Here is an 18,948-nt window from a genome sequence, read left to right on the forward strand (position 1 = left end):
TCGGGCATATAATCCCCCCCAGCATGCATCAAACACTTGCTTCCTCCGGAGCCAGATTGTTGTTGCCATGAGGACAGCGAAGCAACAGAGGAACCGAGTCGTTGCTTCACGCTTCCACTGGAGTCGAGACTCTGAAGATGGGAGGATGAAGATTTGCCGTGGCGGTACGTCGGTGTGTGTCTGACAGACAGATTATTCAGAGAGCAGAAAAAACTACACTTGCAATCATAGACAAAGGTGTGAAGATGGAGCCGTAACAATGACAAGACATTCACACCGAGGAGACAGTGAGTTTTTTTTTAATTTTTTCTACTTTACTTATACATTGCTGCAGTTCTCTAAATCCTGCACATTTTTTATAATTTATTGTATAGGGGAGCTGCTGTCAGCATCAATAATCCTACTCTTAATATTCATATAAATAGCTGCAGCAAAACATAAACTAAGACCTGAATAATGATATCTCATATATACAGTGGGAACAGTGGAACATGTTCCACTTTGACTTTGAATTATGAATATAAATCCAAATTTAGAAATGAGATTTGAACTCTTGTGGGTGTGTAAATATGGTCATAAAATTGATAGATTTGATGTTTAAATCACCGATTTCTGTCCCAAATGGACCTGAGATTGTCCTCATTTCACCGTCCATGTTCACGAACTGAGGGCGGCATCCCACCACCACCACAAGGTGTTAAATATTCTATCTTTTTATTCTGTTACTCTTGGCCATTTTTGTTCAGATTTCAGACAGTCACACATTCTCTCACGAGTTGGCCCGTCAGTCATTTTTATAAACTTGTTTGAGGTTGCTGGATGAACTGATGCTCACACAACGCGACCGCGCAGATTACACACACATAATCATGTGACGGTTAGAGTCAACTTTAATGTCAGGGCAGGACGCATGGACAGCATCGCCACATGACCTCCAACTAATGAACACATGTAGTTCTGCTGTTGCTGCTCTCTAGTGGTGATTTAGCAAGTGATCAAAAAAAGAAGATAACAAAAAAAGAAGGGGGCTTATTATAGAAGAAATGTTTGTAGTCTTACATAAAGCCTGAATAATAGTGCTGCCAATTATTTAGCTGCATGTTCGGTAATATGTTGGAGGAAAACAATACGTTTAAACTGTTTTTTTACATCAACAATGAATCAACTTTAAATAGAATGCAAAATTGTATGTTTTTTCTATAATGAAATCTACAAAATTGAACAAAATTCAAAATATCTGCCTGCTGGGTCTGCAAAAAAAACAACATAACAAAAACCCCCAGTAAGTTTAAGATTTATTCTCCAAAGGTGAAATCATAGGCATGAATAACAACCAGACGTCTTTGTCTGTGTGTTGTTTCAACATTTTTACACAGCTAAATGAAACGTACTCGCCCTTAAAGACGCAGAACACACTGCAAAAATGCCACATACTGTGATTTCACTGCGATCAGAGCATCTAAATGAGCCGACCTGAAAGTAAAAATGCTGAGTAATACTATGTGCTCTCCTGATATGATAAAATATCCAAAAACGAATGATGTCAACAATCAGTGTGGACCAACATATAACTGAGCTTTCACTGTAAATTAGGATGACATTTCATCTGGTACACGTTTGCCCTTTCGCGCTCTTTTTTTTTTTGCTTTTGAACACGAAATGACCGTCTGTAATGACAACGTGTTCTTTCTTCTTATCTGTCAAAGAAATTAAACGGACTCCAGGATTATGACCTCTTGGATGAGAGATGAGACAGTTTAAGTCCACCGCATGTTTCAGCATGTAAAGCACACTGAGCCGCACAGAAAGTAGTTTGATTGATGTTGGTCTTTTAGAGGTCAGAGATTTAATTAATAGTGATTTAAAAGCGGTTTACAGGGCTTACATCTAGCCCGGCCTCCTTCAGTCTCACAAATGGCAAACACTTTGTATTAACTTACCCAGTAGTCTGTTTGTGGTTGTATTTCCATGGTGCCCGTAGCATTATTTTGTACAATTTTGGCACAAAACATCAACCTGAGCATGTAAGTGTATTCTACACCTTTGAATATGTAAAAAAATAATCTCAACTCACATGTCCATATCCAAGTTTGGCAGAGATTTCAGTCTCATCACATGGTCGGTGAATGGAAGTGGCCTCAAAAGAAGAAAACAAGAACAGAAGTGAGAATAAAAGGCAGTGAAGATGATATTTAAAAACACAATTAATGCTGTAAAATCTACAGTGAGGGGAAAGACTAATGAGATTTTTCTTTTCAAGATACACTTCTTTGCCTCATCTCTGACTTGGATTATCACAACACTGTCAACAACATAATTACAGTCTGAATTTGACAGCGGCGTTGACGTCCTTTGCTTTCTCTCTCTCTTTTTTTTTTTTGTCTTTCAGTGTCTGTAAGTCTATGAAGACGGGACCCTCCATCAGCAGCCATCTGGTTATGAAAAGCTTCTTCCTGTTAGCTGACAGGTGAGGAAGAAATAAAGCTATATTTTTCTGTTAAAAGTACAGATCAATGTCACGTGCCACAACTCCAAGAGTTGTTTCAGGCTTTTTTGAAGTGATGCAGTTTCTATGGGTTCTCTGGGTGCTGGACACTCACTCTCAATGATGACGTGTCTGCCAACAGGGACCGAAGGAAAACAGATTGTAGCCCTTTTAGAAAAGACTCATTTTTAAAAAATCTATACCTGCTAAAGTCTATTTTCGCTGCTTTATGTGGCTGCACACTGATGTTTTTATACTTGACCCCTCACCACACCAAAGTCCATAGAAAAAATAAACACATTTTAGATAATGGCTCGCATGAGTTGTTATTCCACAGCTGCCTCCATCAGTAAGTTCAAATATTACATTTTTTGATTTTGGTGTTTGAAATCCTTTGTGTGGATTTACCAAACAAAGGATTAAACGACACTAATTTACCAAACAAGGCAGGAGTAGACAGGCAGCCCCCGTGTCCCTGCAAGCTAAAAATGACCATTTTCTCTATGGACTTTGGTGAAACACATTTTTGTTATTAGAGATATAGACTGTTTGTTGTATTTGTGTGTCCACTTTCCCTGAGGTGACTTGAGCAAATATGGGTATCATCACTCTCTCACTGTTCACGCCTCTCACTCTTACTCTCACACACATGCAGGGACGGCACCAGATGTTTGAGGGGATCGCCGTCCATCAGCACCTGTGCTGGGCACTTCTCTACTTGGTGGCAGCAGATGTGGCACTCGCAGCTGAAAGACTCCAGCCGTGTCCACAGTCCTGCCGCTGTAACACTGAGCTGCTTCAGGTGAACTGCTCTCATGGCCAACTCCGCACAACACCTGACAGTCTCTCACAAGATGCTAAAATACTAAACTTGACCCACAATAAGATTAAAACTCTGGGGCATCAACAGTTTCAGACGCTAACACAACTTTTACACTTGGATTTAAGTGACAACCTCCTGGCAGTAGTTGACCTGGAAGCCTTTCTCGGCTTGCAGAGTCTGCTCACGCTGCGTCTCGCCCGCAATCGCCTGAAGATTATTCCAGTGGGAGCATTTGCTGGTTTATCAAACCTGCAGTTCTTGGACATAAGCAGCAACGAGATTCTTGTTTTCCTGGATTTCGCTTTCCGTGACTTGGTGGCCCTGCGGTACATTAGCGCAGCAGACAACGACTTAGTTTTCATCTCTCGTCAAGCCTTCAGTGGACTAACAAGTCTGCAAGAGATGCACCTCGATGCCTGCAACCTCACCACGGTTCCAACAGAAGCGCTCACACCAATCCGTGTGCTGAGGAGCCTTCATTTTCACCGCCTGGGTCTCACCACCTTGCCAAACTATTCATTCCATCATCTAGTGCACCTCAAGGAGCTCGTCATTTCTCACTGTCCCTGGCTAGAGACGCTGTCAGGAAACAGCCTCTTTGGCTTAAATCTTACATCCCTCTCCATAAGACATGGTAACCTACATGCTATACCCTACATTCCTCTGCATCATCTCGTATATCTCTTATTCCTTGACCTTTCCTTTAATCCAATCACTTCCATTCAGGGGAACCTGCTGGGAGACTTGCTCCGGCTCCAGGAGCTCCATCTGGTCGGTGGTTCATTGCTACACATCGAGCTCGGAGCATTCAGGGGTTTAATGAATTTCAGATTGTTGAATGTATCCAGAAATCTTCTCACCACACTTGAGTCCGGCGTTTTTCAGTCTGTGGACACCCTAAAAACCCTGAGACTTGATAACAACCCACTGGCGTGCGACTGCCGTTTGCTGTGGGTGGTGAGAAGACACCTGTACCTGGACTTTGGCAAACACTCGCCTACTTGCACTACCTCCCTCCAGCTGGAGGACTGGACTTTTCTCGACTTTTCTGGCGGCGAGCTTCAGGGTTTGCTCACTTGTCGGCAGCCTCGGATTTTAAACCGCAATCCTCAAAGGGTGATCGTTGATCAGGGTCACACGGTGATGTTTTACTGCAATGCAGAAGGTGACCCTCTGCCCCGTTTGACCTGGCTGAACCCACAACTAAAGGCTTTATCACCGACTGGCAGAATACGGGCTCTCACAAACGGCTCATTGGAGGTTCGTTATGCTCAGCCTCAGGACAGTGGTACTTATCACTGTGTGGCATCTAATGCAGCAGGAAACGACAGCCTGCCTGTCAGCCTTCATGTCCGAGCCTTTCCATCATCTCATAAAAAACCCTTTCCTTTTCAAGGATGGTTTGAGCTTCCGTCGGCCTCTCCGGGTGTGAATGAAAATCAGAAACTTCCCTTTGATGTCAAGACATTACTAATAGCAGCAGCTATCGGTTTTCTTTCGTTTTTCAGCTCTGTGAGCCTTTGTTTTATTTTCATGTTCTTCTGGAGTAAGAGCAAAGGGCAAATAAAGCACACGGCTACAATCGCATATGTGCCACGGAGCGCCGGGTCGAACAGTAACAGAGGAACAGGCAACTACATGGAGACCAGCAGGTTTACAATGAAACTTATATGAGTCGATAAATAACATTTTTGGTACAACTTGATATAAGAAAGTTTTGATAGCTGTATATTTTGCACTAACACCTGGAATATCACTGCAAGGATTAAAAGTGAATGGAACGTGAACTTGTGCACTGGAAAGGCTGACTATCTATACATTCATATAAATGTGGACATTTCTGTTGCAGTGTAAAAGACTACAAGTTGTGTTGCTTCAAATGTACTTCTCTCAATTAAAACTAAAATGCAAACTAACCAAAGGTAGTAGTAGATGAAAAATGTGTACTGTATAATATATAAGTAAAATACTTTTAACTTTCTTATTCAAATATTTCCATTGTTAATAATTACTGTATACATTGAAACACTTTAAGTACACTATAACAAGTCATAGACCAGTCAGATGAACTAATCTTGTGATTTAGGCTACAGCTGTTTTAAGGAAATATACATATGCATGTATATATTATCTGGAAACCTTATTTTATGTTCACTTGTTTACTTACTTTTCATTTTTTTGAAACATTATTCCAACATTGCACATATTATACTGACTGTACTTTACTGTACCAATAAATTACTTTTATATATATATTTGAACAAGCAGCATACAATAAAGTGTTTGTGTGTTTTTTGAAATGTCACTTTGTATATGTTGGTGTGCTTATTTTGTGGTTCTCAGAGTCCAAACACACACACACACAGAGGGAGAGTGTGTGTTTTTGAAAATTATAATAACATGAACATAAAGATGATTTATAACATTTGTCAAAACTACCACAAGCTGGTTAAGACAAGTAATGTTGTTGCCATGGCAATACATTTGCTCTCTGAGTGTCAGCATCACCAGTTTCCATGACAACAGATGAGATAGCGTAAATGGATTCATGTAAATAACACTAATACATGTAGCTTTAAGGCAGTAAATAACAGTTTGTTTGATCAAGTCACTCTGAATAAAAAGTAAAATGAGAACACGCAGTCAATAATATGTTAGTAAAGAGAAAATTATTTTGAATACAATTTTACCCCCGTACGCCGGAAGTACGTCACCTGCCCCGGAAGTGTTGGTTAGTTTATTGAAGGCAGCGGCTAGCATCGGATATCAGTAGATTTATATATAGTTAGATAACGTTATTACTGATTAAACACATGTGTGTGAATTAAACACTATTCAATTTAAATGTAACACGAAACCGAACATATAGTTGAGAAGATACAGGACGTATTGTCGGAGTAAATCTCCATAAAAGTTAGCACAACACGAGCTAACATTAGCGAGCTAACAAAGCGTAATTCAGCTTTGTTTGTATAGAAATCAAACATCATGAGTTTGGTGGTAGGTCGACAGCCTAGAAAGACTGCGGGAAACCGCATGTCCAAATTACTGGATGCTGAAGAAGAGGACGAGTTCTACAAGACCACTTACGGAGGCTTTAACGACGTGAGTGGATTGAGTGAATCGATTCACATAGAATAAGCTAACGCGGTAGCCTATGGTAGCTACACCGAACAGCAGTAATAACATTGAATCACTTAAATACGTTTCGTTGATATTTATATATATTTAGCAAATTTTTTCAACGCATACATGATCGTATCAGGTAATAGCCGTCTAAATCTAGTTTATCTAGTGTTAGTATTACTTAATTTTCTGTGGGGTATGTTAAACATTGAAAACAAACTGTACCAACGCACTGGACCTGATAAACAGTATACAGTTAAAATAACGTCTTTATCAATAGAATTATTGTACTTTACCTTGTGTACTGTGTGTATATAATAGAGTCCATCCGTCTATTACTGCTTTATCCTCCACCTGAGGGTGGGGTGGGGAGTCAGGTGGGCTGGACAGGTCACCAGTCAATCACAGAGCCATATAGAGACAAACAACCATCCTCACACACTGACACCTACGGTCAAGTTAATATGCCTAATCCCCAAATGTGCATGTTCTTGGGTAGTCCCAGGCTTTTGTTTACTTGACTAATCAAGTAGGCACAGTCATAGACTAAAACATTAAATCTGTCTTCTAGCTAGGGCTGTACAATTAATTGATTATCAATTGATAACTAAATGAAATCAGTTTTTTTATCTCCTCTGTGACAGTAAACTGAAAATTTAGTCATTATAGATTAAAATAACATTTGAGCGTGTGGGAAACAGATCAACGGTTTACACCATTTTGGCTTGATTTAATTTTGCTTAGGAACTATGTTTGAACATAAAGTAGGGTAGGGAAGTGTTTTCAATATTTCACACAATTAATATTCATGAGGTAGAGAAAAGAATTGAAACACCTATTATTAGGGCACATCACATGTGTCGCTAAAAGCAGAAGCAAAACAGTGTCCACATTTTTTGAAGGTAGTGTGTATTATTGTTACTTTTAGTAGTATGTCCAAATATCTCTCAAATTAGTATTTTATTCTAAACCTTAAAGCTATGTCACTTTGACTTTCTGTGCCGTCATTGCTGCAGTTAATAAAACAATTTATTCTCAGACTGCACAAAATTGAATAAGCGAGATAGAGAGAGCGATGTCTATTATATTTGGCTTTGTCTATACTCAAGTGATTGCAAGAGAAGAAAAACACATACAAATTCAAGAATCCAGTAAACAATATTCAGCAGTGAATCATGCCTATGTACATATTGGTCCAGCCCAGTCAGAGCTAGTGTTTCTTTTATTAGACTCTAAGAAGCGAGGCTTCTAAATATACTGCATGTAAGGACATTGTATGCTTAAGTGTAGGAACTTAATGTGAAATCAGATGATGATTTGTTTCCTCGTTTCACATTCTTGCAAATTTTCTTCAAACAGCTGTTGGATCAATGGTCAACGTGTGTAGGCAGATTTGGCAGTTTCTTCTCTGACAGTTCTGACGTTAGACTCAGCTGAGGTAACAAGAGTAGCTAGTTTAAAAAAAGAAAATCACAGACATATCCTGAGATGCCTCAGTCATTCCTGCTGCTCTTTTAGAAAGCAGTGTGGTGTGACTGTGCCTGTTCACATACTTAAATTTAGATTTTGCGTTTTTATCACCGCGGCTTGATTTTGGCTGTTAAAAAGTACTGCTAACTGACGGGGTACGACGTCATGTTTATGAAAGTGATTTGGAAGTGTTGATGAACAACGGTGTTATAATGTTTTCCTGTAAATACACTACATGAACCTGTTCGCTGTATTACGTTTGAATTTTGCTTGGACTTAAAAACACACACAGCTGCTTTTCTGTAATTCTTCCTTGTAGGTCAGTGAGTGAGTGTGAGAAACCTGAATAACTTTACTAGGGCTACAACAATTAAAATTAAGGCCGCCATGCATTTTCACATCTGTGAAAGTACAATATAGAAAAATGTCAACAATAAGGCTATTAAAAGGTAAAAAAATAGAATGTACATTATAGACATTAAGTTACCAGAATATATACAGTATGGGCTTGATATTCACACTATGAACAGTACAAATTTATATGAAATTACAGCATATTGCACATGGGATATTATATATATATATATATATATATATATATATATATATATATATATATATATATATATATATATATGTTATAATTAATTAAAAAAAAGTTATTGTTCTGATATTCATGTAATTATTTGATTGTTTTGTTTAATAATTGAAGTTCTCTGCCTTTTTTAGATTCTTAAATGTAAATATTTTCTGGTTTATTTGTTTAAATCTAAATAATTCTGGTTTGTGGACAAAACAAGACATTTCAACACTCTTTATGGATCAAACAGCTAACCTATTACTCGCAAGCCCTAAACTTACCTACTTCACCATTTTCCTATCCCGATGGTATCACGTTGTGTACATGTACATTAAGCTACCTGCCTGGCTGACTTTACTTTTAGTATGTTTGTGTCATAAAGTCTGAATAAAACATGTACAAAACCTCGTAACTCATTAGCAGGTGTGTTCCATTAATCCGGTGTCATTAACTGAATAGTTGTCATTCTTGTCTCCTTTCAGGAATCGGGAGATGATGAGTATCATGGAGACCATTCAGACACAGAGGACGAAGTCGACAGCGACTTCGACATTGACGAGGGAGACGAGCCAGACAGCGACCAGGAGGAGGATGCACCTCGGCGGAAAAGTCGAGTCGTCACTAAAGCTTATAAAGTAAGGCCTTGTCAGCAGCTGTCAGACTCTGACTCCACTCTCCATTTGCTTTAAAAGAGAGATTTTAAAAAAGGAAAATAAAATGCCTTTTTCCTCTCAAATCAAATTTACTTGCATTATCAGTGAAGTTTTTTTTCTCAATGATAATAGTAATGTAATGTGTACTTTTCAGCCCCTGTGTGTTTTTTTTATAAGCTGACTGTGTAATGTTTCTCTCCCAAAAGTGTTCAAGGGAGTAAAAGGATAATTAATTTCACTTTGCTACTACACATTGGAAATTTGATCAAATTGTGGCCACTAGTATTGCTGTTGGGAACGTTCTTGCATATCTTCTTTATTGTTACACATATATGACTTTTCTATTTTTGTTTTCATCAAGGAACCGATAAAGGTGGCAAAACCTAAACCCAAAAAGCCCTCAGAGGAACAGAAGAAGACAGAGAAAACAAAAGTGGAGCTGAAAAGACGAATTCCACCAGAATTCCAAGACTTTAACGAGAGTAAGATCTCTTCAAACTTTCAGTTTCCAGCAATTTCCCCTTAAATGTGAGTCTTCATCTATGGTTTTATTATTCAGCAGCCCGCAAGTCCGTGCGACAGTCCACCAGTGAACATACACGCAAGACCAATCTGCGCCTACAAGAGCGTCAGGACGCCCCACGGAGAAGGAGAGGTGCTCATCGTGACCGGCCCCTGACACAGGAGGAGCTGCTGGCTGAGGCCAAGATAACTGCTGAGCTCAACATTCGATCACTAGGTTAGCGCTTGAATTGTGGTTGCAGTTTTTTATTCTTGGTTTATCAAAATAACATTTAAACTTCAATATACACAATGTTATTGATAAAGTAAATCAGAAAAAAGTATATGTTGCCACCTAGATAGACCGCAAAGCAGGATTGCTGACTACTTGGTTCTATAGATATTGTGCTGATACTGTTATTGTTTTTAAAATAATGTTAATTTTCTGTGTGCAGAGAACTATGAACGCCTGGAGGCAGACAAGAAGAAGCAAGTCCACAAGAAGCGGCGTTTTGAGGGACCAACAATCCGTTACCATTCGGTCCTGATGCCCCTCGTCTCCCACTCCGTCCTGAAAGAAGAAAATGTCGATGTTGAAGGGTATGTGTGTGCTCGACTTTAACTGTAGACTCGTTCTTTATCATAATAATCTGCATTTACTGAGCAGCACTTAGCAAAATAATGTTCTTTAACAGTGCAAAAACAAAGTCCCTAACAGAAAATAAAAACAGATTAGAATCCATTAAAAGGGACAACAAGCAACAAAACGAACAAGGGAATCAAAAAATTGAAATCCAATTAAAACAGATTAGATAAAACCGCTGGATAAAAAAATCCACTTAGCAAGATAAAATCAGGGAAGATGATACACCTCTCCACTGTCCCCCATTTTTCCTTTCACCCCAACCGGTCGAGGCAGATGACCGCACATCTCTGAGCCTGGTTCTGTCAGAGATTTCTTCCTGTTAAGAGGGAGTTTTTTCTCTCCACTGATGCCTAGTGCTTGCTCATTGTGTGGTTGTCTATGTACAGTGCCTTGAGATAATGTATGTTATGATTTGGCGCTATACAAATAAAATTGAATTGAATTGAATTGAATGATAAGATAAAAAAAAAACATTAAATGAGGCTGCAGAAAATGAACTGAAAATCAAGTACATTTTTGACTAAGATGTCGTTTTTGTTTTACCTTTCATTCTTCAAAGGTTGGACCAGGACGTCCCTGCGCCACAGAATCCCACCACTCCGTCCCAGCAACCTGCTGGAGGCTTGTGCTCCCGTACGTACATAACGTTCAGTGACGACGAGGCTTTCGAGGCGGCGTTTCCTCTCAGCGCACAGTCCAGTCCTCAGCTCCCCGTCCAGGAGGTCTGTCCCGTCACCCACAAGGCAGCGCTGTACCGAGACCCCGTCACCGACATCCCCTACGCCAACGCCCGAGCCTTCCGCATCATTCGAGAAGCGTATCGCAAATACGTGGCCGCTCACGGATTCCCCAACACGTCGGGAGGGATGACGGGACTCGACTCCTCTGCAACTAAGGGCACTCGCCAAAAAATGGTCGTGAAGCAGAGTGCGGTTGCAACATAGGTTTGCTTTGTAAAGACTTAAAACATTGTTTTTCTTCTTTTTTTTTTTTTAAGTTTTTCAATTCAAGTCGAGCAACTTGATTGTGTGACTGGAGGAGAAAACCAAAGGAACTCTTATCTCTATCCACACATGGTCCCTGGCACCAGGAGTTCCAGACTTTTTGGGATTGTTACTCTAAAGTAGCTGAAGTCATGAAAGGCAAAAGGAGGCAAGCATTTTCAGTGCAGTGCCATTAATTCCATTTCCAAACAGTTTGTTTTGTACGTCATTCCCCAAACAAATGCAGACTGAGTGGATGAAAAACACCAGATTTAAATGTTTGCATCTGCACAGTGTAAAAACAACCAAACAAAGGCAAATCATTAAAAATCACAGCTGCCCGAGCTGTGATTTTTAATGATTTGCCTTTGTTTTTGTTTCTTTTTACACTTCGGATGCTCTGTGTTTACAAATGTACAAAAAATAAAGTCAATATTTCAAACATTTGCTAAGTGACATGGTTTACTAGTAATAATGTTATTTTTAATCACTCGAGATACTTGTCTTTTCATCTTTTCTGCTGCTTCCCATTGCTCATTTGAAAATAAAGAAAACATTAAAACGTGATTTAGTTTGTCTTCAATGGAAATTTCAAATGATTCTCAGGCACCGGGTGAAATAAGACTGAATAATTCCAGTCACATCACAGCATCTATCTCTGAAAGCCAGACCATAATGATTTACAAGCACTAGATTGAGTGGAGCTGGTGGTGACACTGGTATGAAGGTAAGAAGTTTGTTTTTTTTTCTGCTCAAGGTTAATGGCAAAATTGTCTGGTGCATCACAGCAACTAATACTGTTGTGTTGATCCCTCCAGGACCTTCTCACACACACACACACACACACACATAGTATACGTACACTGTACATATCCAGCACTGAGTGAGTGACCAGAGAAGGACCTTTGACCCACGCATTCAGTGAACAAATCTCGCTCTCCTTCACAACGTCCTGCAGCCTGTGGCCATTTCAGCCTCTCTGTATGTAAAACCCAAGTGGGAGAGAGAAGTAATGTAAATATTGAGTCAAACAGCTTTCAGTGCTTACAAAATAATGTGTTAACTCAATGACCTTGAGTTGTTGGACTCACAGTTGATGAGGATGACAGCGTCACCTTGAATTCTCCTCGGTCGTCCTCCCTGCTGTGCGTGCCGTCATGTCAGTTAAGCCTCCAGCAGATGGTTGAGATAGTTGGTTTTCTTTTTGTTTTTTACCTTCACAGGAAGGCTCCCCAAATTCCGATTTGACATTTCTGCCAAAGGATTGTGTTGCACTCGAGCAGATTGTCTCCCACTGTGCCCGTAATGTGCTGATGACGTTCGGCAGAGCAGCTCTCCAAAGAGATAATTGTGTCATTATTACGTTCTAAATCTTAAGTCTCACTCTTCTGGAGCACGTTTTATTCCAATTACTGTACACGCTTCAAATGTCTGACATAACCAGAGACGAGCTGATGTGATACTTAGGAGTGGTTTACGTTCAATATGAGTCAAAATCACTGGATCAGATATGAGAAAAGGAGAACATTTAAAATCCAATATGTTCCAGAAATATCACATAAATTCTTCACTAGGCACAGATTGTAAAGAGATTCGTACACTGATGGTTTCCTGCCTAGAATCATGTCAGCTGTGTTTTAAACTTGAAGCTGCTGGTGGTGTTTTGGTGGTAAATGCATCAGCACAAACGTGTTATGTATCGTGTAAAAGATGGAGCTGATCTGTCCTTTGACATCAAAACAAGGCTCATCGGAATCAAATGGTGCTTTTTATTTGCCGAGCTGAGCCGATACTAAAATGTGACGCCAACAGTCCAGCCAGAGAGTGTCGTCACTGGAAGAGTCATGAGCAAAGCGAACAAAAAAGACTCAAACATCCTGAAAACATGCGTTAATCGCCAACATTTAGCAAAGAAATGTCTAAAATCTCAATATTTAACAGAGGAGTCTGGTGTATTTAGCGACAGCGCTGCTGAAAAGCCGGCGATCGTACAGGAAGTACTGAACTCATCTTTTTAATTAACTGAGTCTAATGAGTCAGACTGAAAACAGCCACTCAACACTAGTTTGTGCGTTTGTGTTTCGCGAAGCCGCGCTGTGACGACGCGTCCGATAGCGAACCGAGTAGAGCTGAGCCGTGCAGTGGGAAAGTGCCAACAGTGAACATGGATAAGCATGGATTGTTTTTTTTCTGTCAGTATTATTCTCTTCTGTATTCAGTTTTAACACCACAACAGCATGTACGTCACTTTTAAATGTAAATAAATGCTCAATACAAACTATTGTAAGATAAGTTAAGATGAAATAAGATCGTCCTTTATTAGAAATTTACATTTTCACAGCAGCAAGACAATAAAGATAAATAAATACAGAATAAATAGTAAGTACATTATAGAAAGATATTAACAATAAGACTATAAAAAAGAATGTACATTATAGACAGTTTCCAGAATATATACATGGGCTTGATAATTACAGTATAAACAGAGATTGAACATGGGATATAATATATGCATATTGTAGTACCAGCTCCTTCAGACAGTGAGGATGTTTCAGTCTGTTACTGAAGGAGCTGCCCAGTGCAGTGATGGTGTCCTGCAGGGGGTGGGAGAGGTTGATAGCTTGATCGTCATTCTCCTCTCTCCCAACACGTCCACAGGGTCAAGGGGACGTCCGAGGACAGAGCTGGCTTTTTTAAATCAGCCCGTCCAGCCTCTTCCTGTCCGCAGCTGTGATGCTACTGCCCCAGCGGACCACTCCAAAAAAAGATGGCTGAGTCACAGAAGGTCTTAAGGAGTTCTCCCTGCACTCCAACAGACCTTTGTCTCCTCGACAGGTGGAGTCTGCTCTGACACTTCCTGTTTACTGCCCCCCACCCCCACCCCCGCGCGCGCTGCACACAGGAAGTGATTTGTATGACTGAAAACACAGAGAATCGCCGTAAATTATAGTGCGGGTCGTTGAGCAGTTTTTCCAGATGAAGGACACGCGAACAAAAGCAGAATGATACGTGATGAGCAACAGCAACAAGAAAAAAAGTTACGCACTGCAGCTTTAAGACATGTCAGCTCTAAAACAGAGTCAGTATTAACTGCGTCCTGAAGCCGCAATACAAGCCACAAACGTCTTCACTGCTGACTCAGTCATGTGATCATCTCTGTCTTGGTGCAAACGAGCAGAGGCAGACGACGTCCTGACAACTCCTGGCCCTGATTACACTGTATGACCAGTTCCAGCTTTATATACAGCTGAGGCTGACAGACAGACAGACAGAGAGACTGTGCTTGGTATTAATCATGGCAGTCTGCTCGATGAATTCACATCAGAATGACAGCATAAAAACCTCTTGGTTAGTTATTTTAACAGCTCCTCCGGCTGTTTAACACAGAGTCCAGAGTCCAGAGTTGGATGAAAGGCCGTTGGAAGAGATGGCTAAAAAAAGGAGCCGTGGGTGTAGCAAAGACTCATCGTCTCAAGATTTCACTGGACTTTTATCATGTTATCAACACAGTTAACAACAGACAACAGCACGTCCACGTCTTCATTATGTGACCGCGTTAAAGCCGCGCCGCTCAAAACCGTGTTTAAAAATAAAAAGAGGCTAAGACTAGATGTTATTGTGGCACTTTTTTCATTTTTATCAACCTCAATATTAGTTTCTTTGGAGACATTTTGCTGCCCACACACTGTGCTGTTTGCTTTGGAGAGGAGGAGGAGGACGACGACGACGACGATGATGAAGAAGAAGAAGAAGACACAAGAGCAGAAAACGAAATGAAATTAAAAATAACAAGTTACCCCCTGAAGCGATGATGATAAATTCAGTGTGGGGCTAAGCCAGTGTCTCTGGTGGATAAACGGATGAAACACATATTCAATAATGGTGTTTAAGACGCATTAAACTGTGGCGCTTCTTAAAAACTCCACATATCATCCTCGACATCGCAACACACACACACACACACACACACACAGCTTTGTCTCCCACATAGTGCACAGTGCATATGGTACCAATTGAACAGTTTTCAGAATAGGAAGCGAGGGAACTGCATTATCACTCGTTCTAGTGTGGTAGTTGCCATGGAGACGAGTGTAGGTGGTGTACTGTGCTGTACTCGGTGCTGTACTCCTTCCCTTGTCCTCTCCCCTCTTCTGTTGCCCACCCTCTCTCTCTCTCTCTCACTCTCTCTCCCTCTCTCCTGCTATCTGCAACATCCGTGTAACTTTCATTCTTTCACATTTTACTCTTCAATGCTCGAGCCTGCTTTGCGTTTGCACGGTCGTGGCGTCGGGCTGTTGTGTTCACAACTAATGTAAAAAAAAAAAAACCTTGATCACGTCCATTGAAATTCCACTGAAGTTGACGTGGATTGGCAGGTAAAAATGAAATATTTAAGAGCAGAGTTCATTAAATCTTAATGACCTCGTTAGTTAATATTCTGGAGGTGACCTTGTGTGTTAAATATCTCTTAATCCTCTTGGATTGGTCTCAATCCAGTGGATTTGTGTCTTTGCCGTGCATTCAGTATATAAATTCATATACTGTATATTCTCTCAATCTCTTCTTTAAACAGACCAGCGATTTAAAAAAAAAGAAAATCAGTTTCCATGGAGACGTGTGTGTGTGTGTGTGAGATTGAGTGAGGGTTGAGAGTTAAAGAGTGGAGATGTGTCATTTCCAGTTCATATATTATTTTTGGTGTGTGTTTGAGGACGTCATGTGCTGCCCAGTGTCTCGGGTCAGACTTTAAAACAAACTCCTCTGCTCCATGCTGTATTATCATTCAAATCCCTCCTGCTTTACAAATGTTAAAATAGACGGCCAGTTCACAAACACACTGTGAAAACAAGCAGCGTGCACCTTTAACGATTTCAATCCCATTTAGAGAAAAGGTTATCATTAATCAGTCGTGCTTTGATATCCACAGTTTAGCATTAGACTCATGTTTGTGAGGAACGGACCATGAGTCACACTGGATATTTATGTACAACTTTCAATATATGCCCACAAAGAGCGACTTTCAGAGCAATTAGCAATGTGTATATTTATGTAACATGTTTTCAAAGCCCATATTAAAATAAAAACCCTCTGGAACAGGACATTAGGTGTTGCCTACACACGTCTCCACCTTTTGTTGATGGACTATTTTTGTTTTCTCCCCCCCCCGGAAACCAAAATAAAACCGATTACAGACTACTTAAAATCCAAATGAGTCACGCATAGACTGTTGTTTTTTAACAGAGAAATATCACTGAAGGACAGGGTCACAGTTATTCTCCAGGCTGACATAAATATGTCTGGTGTGTGTGTGTGAGCACTGACCTCGGTGTTTATCCTCTGTACCTGACGCGAGGTCGCCCTCTTTGAGCAGGTCTCCTGTGAGTCACTGATGAAATCAAGTTGTTTTGAGAACACAGTTCCCCTATGATTATCTGTCCTCGAAATCAGCTGCACCTCTTCACTACAAAAAAAAGGGCTGAAACGACTCAAATGAAGTCCCTTCACTTGAACAGGAAATGCAGCCGAATCAGAGAATTCTAAAAGGTCGCTTAGCTGTACGTACTTCGGGGACGTGGAGAGACGCGATGATGATGGACTGGAGTCACAGATCAGGCAGGTGTGGACACGACGAGCCGCTTTGAAACACATGTCATGTACTTTCCTTTAAGTCAACATTTTATGGTTTTGCTTTGAAATAATATCATTTGCCTGTGCTCTCTTCCACTGCAGGTGCATCATTGCAACTAACTGGAGAGCAGTGGATAGGGAGAAGTGCTTAAATTAGCATTTTCATGTGCAGACGATCTTCAAATCCAGTTCAAATGTGCAACACATTGAAACGGAAACATGACCTCAGACTTGTGTGAACTCCACTTAGAGTATTTCCTACAGCTGTTTGGTAAACTCCTCACTGGACATATCATTTCTTTCTTTTGTGGGGAAAATAGCAGACTAACAGTTACCTACAGAGACAGGTGTTAGAAAAATGTTCAAAGTGTCATCAGTAGACCACATATTCACCAGGTAAAGGTAATTCCAGACGGTCAAACTTGGTGATTACATGTTAAAGAGGTTTTTCCATAGACCTGCATCACGGGAAATCTTGACTCTGTCTTTTCTGAACCTCCAGGAACTAACCCGCCCAGTTTAAAGGTCCAGTATGTAACATAACTAATGGTGAGACTGCAGATTGTAACACATCGAGGACTCGTCCACTCACTACTCCCTACAGTGGCCTTTTCATGCCTAAACAGATGCTGTTCTTGGTAATTTGAAGTTTCCACAAACTCTCACCGTCACCGTGCTACTGGTATGTTTTTGAACCAGAGTAAACTGCTAGGCTAGATATAGTTTTTCAGCCAATCAGGAAGTAAGAATATTACGAATGGTCACCAGAGGGCTGTTCGCACAAATAACTTTGTTCGAATGGTGGTCTATGGGAAAATGAATCTACTTCTTACTCCAGGTGTCTTCAACTTTTTTCATGCCAAGGACCTCAACTATATATCCATCCATCCATCTCATGTGAAGGTCATATAAAAGTTACTCACTACACTGTTCATCTCGGCCTCGTCATTCACACGTACACGTGGATGTGGCAGTGCAGCAAGGGTGTTAAAATCAAAGTCTGTAACAACAAAAAAAGCAAGGTCAGAAAAGTCAAATCTGCCTTAACTTCCAAAAACCAAAGTTAAATTGAAGTTTTACCACAAACTCTTTTCTACACCATGAACCTGGGTGTTCAGGCCCCAGGGGATCTTGTTAACAGGAAACTGTGGTTGTCAGCTGACTAAGAGTAGGTTGGGTTTTTTTTTTTAAAGAAAAAAACCTTCTCCCTCTCTGTCCTATTAAAATGTGGTCAATGTGAAGAGTTATCATGACCTCCTGTTTGTTTGTCTGTGCTCCTGTGAACAGTAGAACCCAAAGAGTAAGATTTCAATAAAGATTTTGTTGAGATCCTTTGGTGATGTAGGTTATGGCCCAAGAAAGAGATTATTTGATTTTGGTGGTGATGTAGATATGGATCTGGACTTTTTCAAAACAGTTGTTAGCCTTGCAGAAAGGTGGCTTTTCAACATTCTATTAATAACTCTGCTAAAAAAAAAAAAGTATTGCTTTGAAAAAAGTCATATAACAGTATCTCATCTATGCTAATGTGAAGTTTGGTTGAAAAATGTAAAGGCATGGTCGCACAAGATCGAGCACAGTGCAACTATATCTTTATATTATTCAACTGAGCTACACATTAACATAGACCTCATGTAGGTCTAGCTACAGCACAGTGTTTATTTATATAGCAGTTTACACCTGCAAGGAACTCAAAGTGCTTCACATACAAAGAAAAACACACAATAAAATAACCTGAATAAAATACACAATCAAATAAGAATCAGTAAAATGAGAACACCGTGCTAGAACTAAGAACTTTGTTCGAATGGAGGTCTATGGGAAAATTACTCTACTTCTTACTCAATTGACCAGGTGTCTTCAACTGTTTCAGGTCAAGGACCCCCAAACTGATGGAGAGATGGAGCAGGGAGCCCCAACTATATATCCATCCATCTTCTACTGCTTTATCCTCCACATGAGGGTCACAATAAGCACCGCCCAATTTAGAACATACTGTCAGAGCTCACTGGTTTATCCCTGTTGTGGCGGACAGACGGAAATAGCGAAAACG

At 40.3% G+C, this 18,948-nt stretch overlaps 2 protein-coding genes across 4 annotated transcripts; both read left to right on the forward strand.

Moving 5' to 3' along the window:
• Positions 1-211: 211 nt before the first annotated feature.
• On the forward strand, positions 212-5,572 carry LOC122786785 (leucine-rich repeat and immunoglobulin-like domain-containing nogo receptor-interacting protein 1). Of its 2 annotated transcripts, XM_044053278.1 has the most exons (3): positions 212-287; positions 2,390-2,467; positions 3,141-5,571. In XM_044053278.1, the coding sequence occupies exon 3, from the start codon at positions 3,153-3,155 to the stop codon at positions 4,980-4,982; it is 1,830 nt and encodes a 609-aa protein (XP_043909213.1). In that variant the 5' UTR covers positions 212-287; positions 2,390-2,467; positions 3,141-3,152; the 3' UTR covers positions 4,983-5,571. The 2 variants fall into 2 exon arrangements, with proteins under 2 accessions (XP_043909213.1, XP_043909212.1); XM_044053277.1 differs by lacking the exons at positions 212-287; positions 2,390-2,467 and having other exon boundaries at positions 3,078-5,572.
• Positions 5,573-6,027: 455 nt separating this feature from the next.
• Positions 6,028-11,581, forward strand: vps72a (vacuolar protein sorting 72 homolog a). 2 transcript variants are annotated; one of them, XM_044053279.1, is made up of 6 exons: positions 6,028-6,413; positions 8,967-9,119; positions 9,499-9,619; positions 9,697-9,876; positions 10,094-10,238; positions 10,844-11,581. In XM_044053279.1, the coding sequence occupies exons 1-6, from the start codon at positions 6,297-6,299 to the stop codon at positions 11,226-11,228; spliced, it is 1,101 nt and encodes a 366-aa protein (XP_043909214.1). In that variant the 5' UTR covers positions 6,028-6,296; the 3' UTR covers positions 11,229-11,581. The 2 variants fall into 2 exon arrangements, with proteins under 2 accessions (XP_043909214.1, XP_043909215.1); XM_044053280.1 differs by having other exon boundaries at positions 9,700-9,876.
• Positions 11,582-18,948: the final 7,367 nt, after the last annotated feature.

Source organism: Solea senegalensis, linkage group LG20 (genome assembly GCF_019176455.1).
Source record: "Solea senegalensis isolate Sse05_10M linkage group LG20, IFAPA_SoseM_1, whole genome shotgun sequence".
NCBI lineage: Eukaryota > Metazoa > Chordata > Actinopteri > Pleuronectiformes > Soleidae > Solea > Solea senegalensis.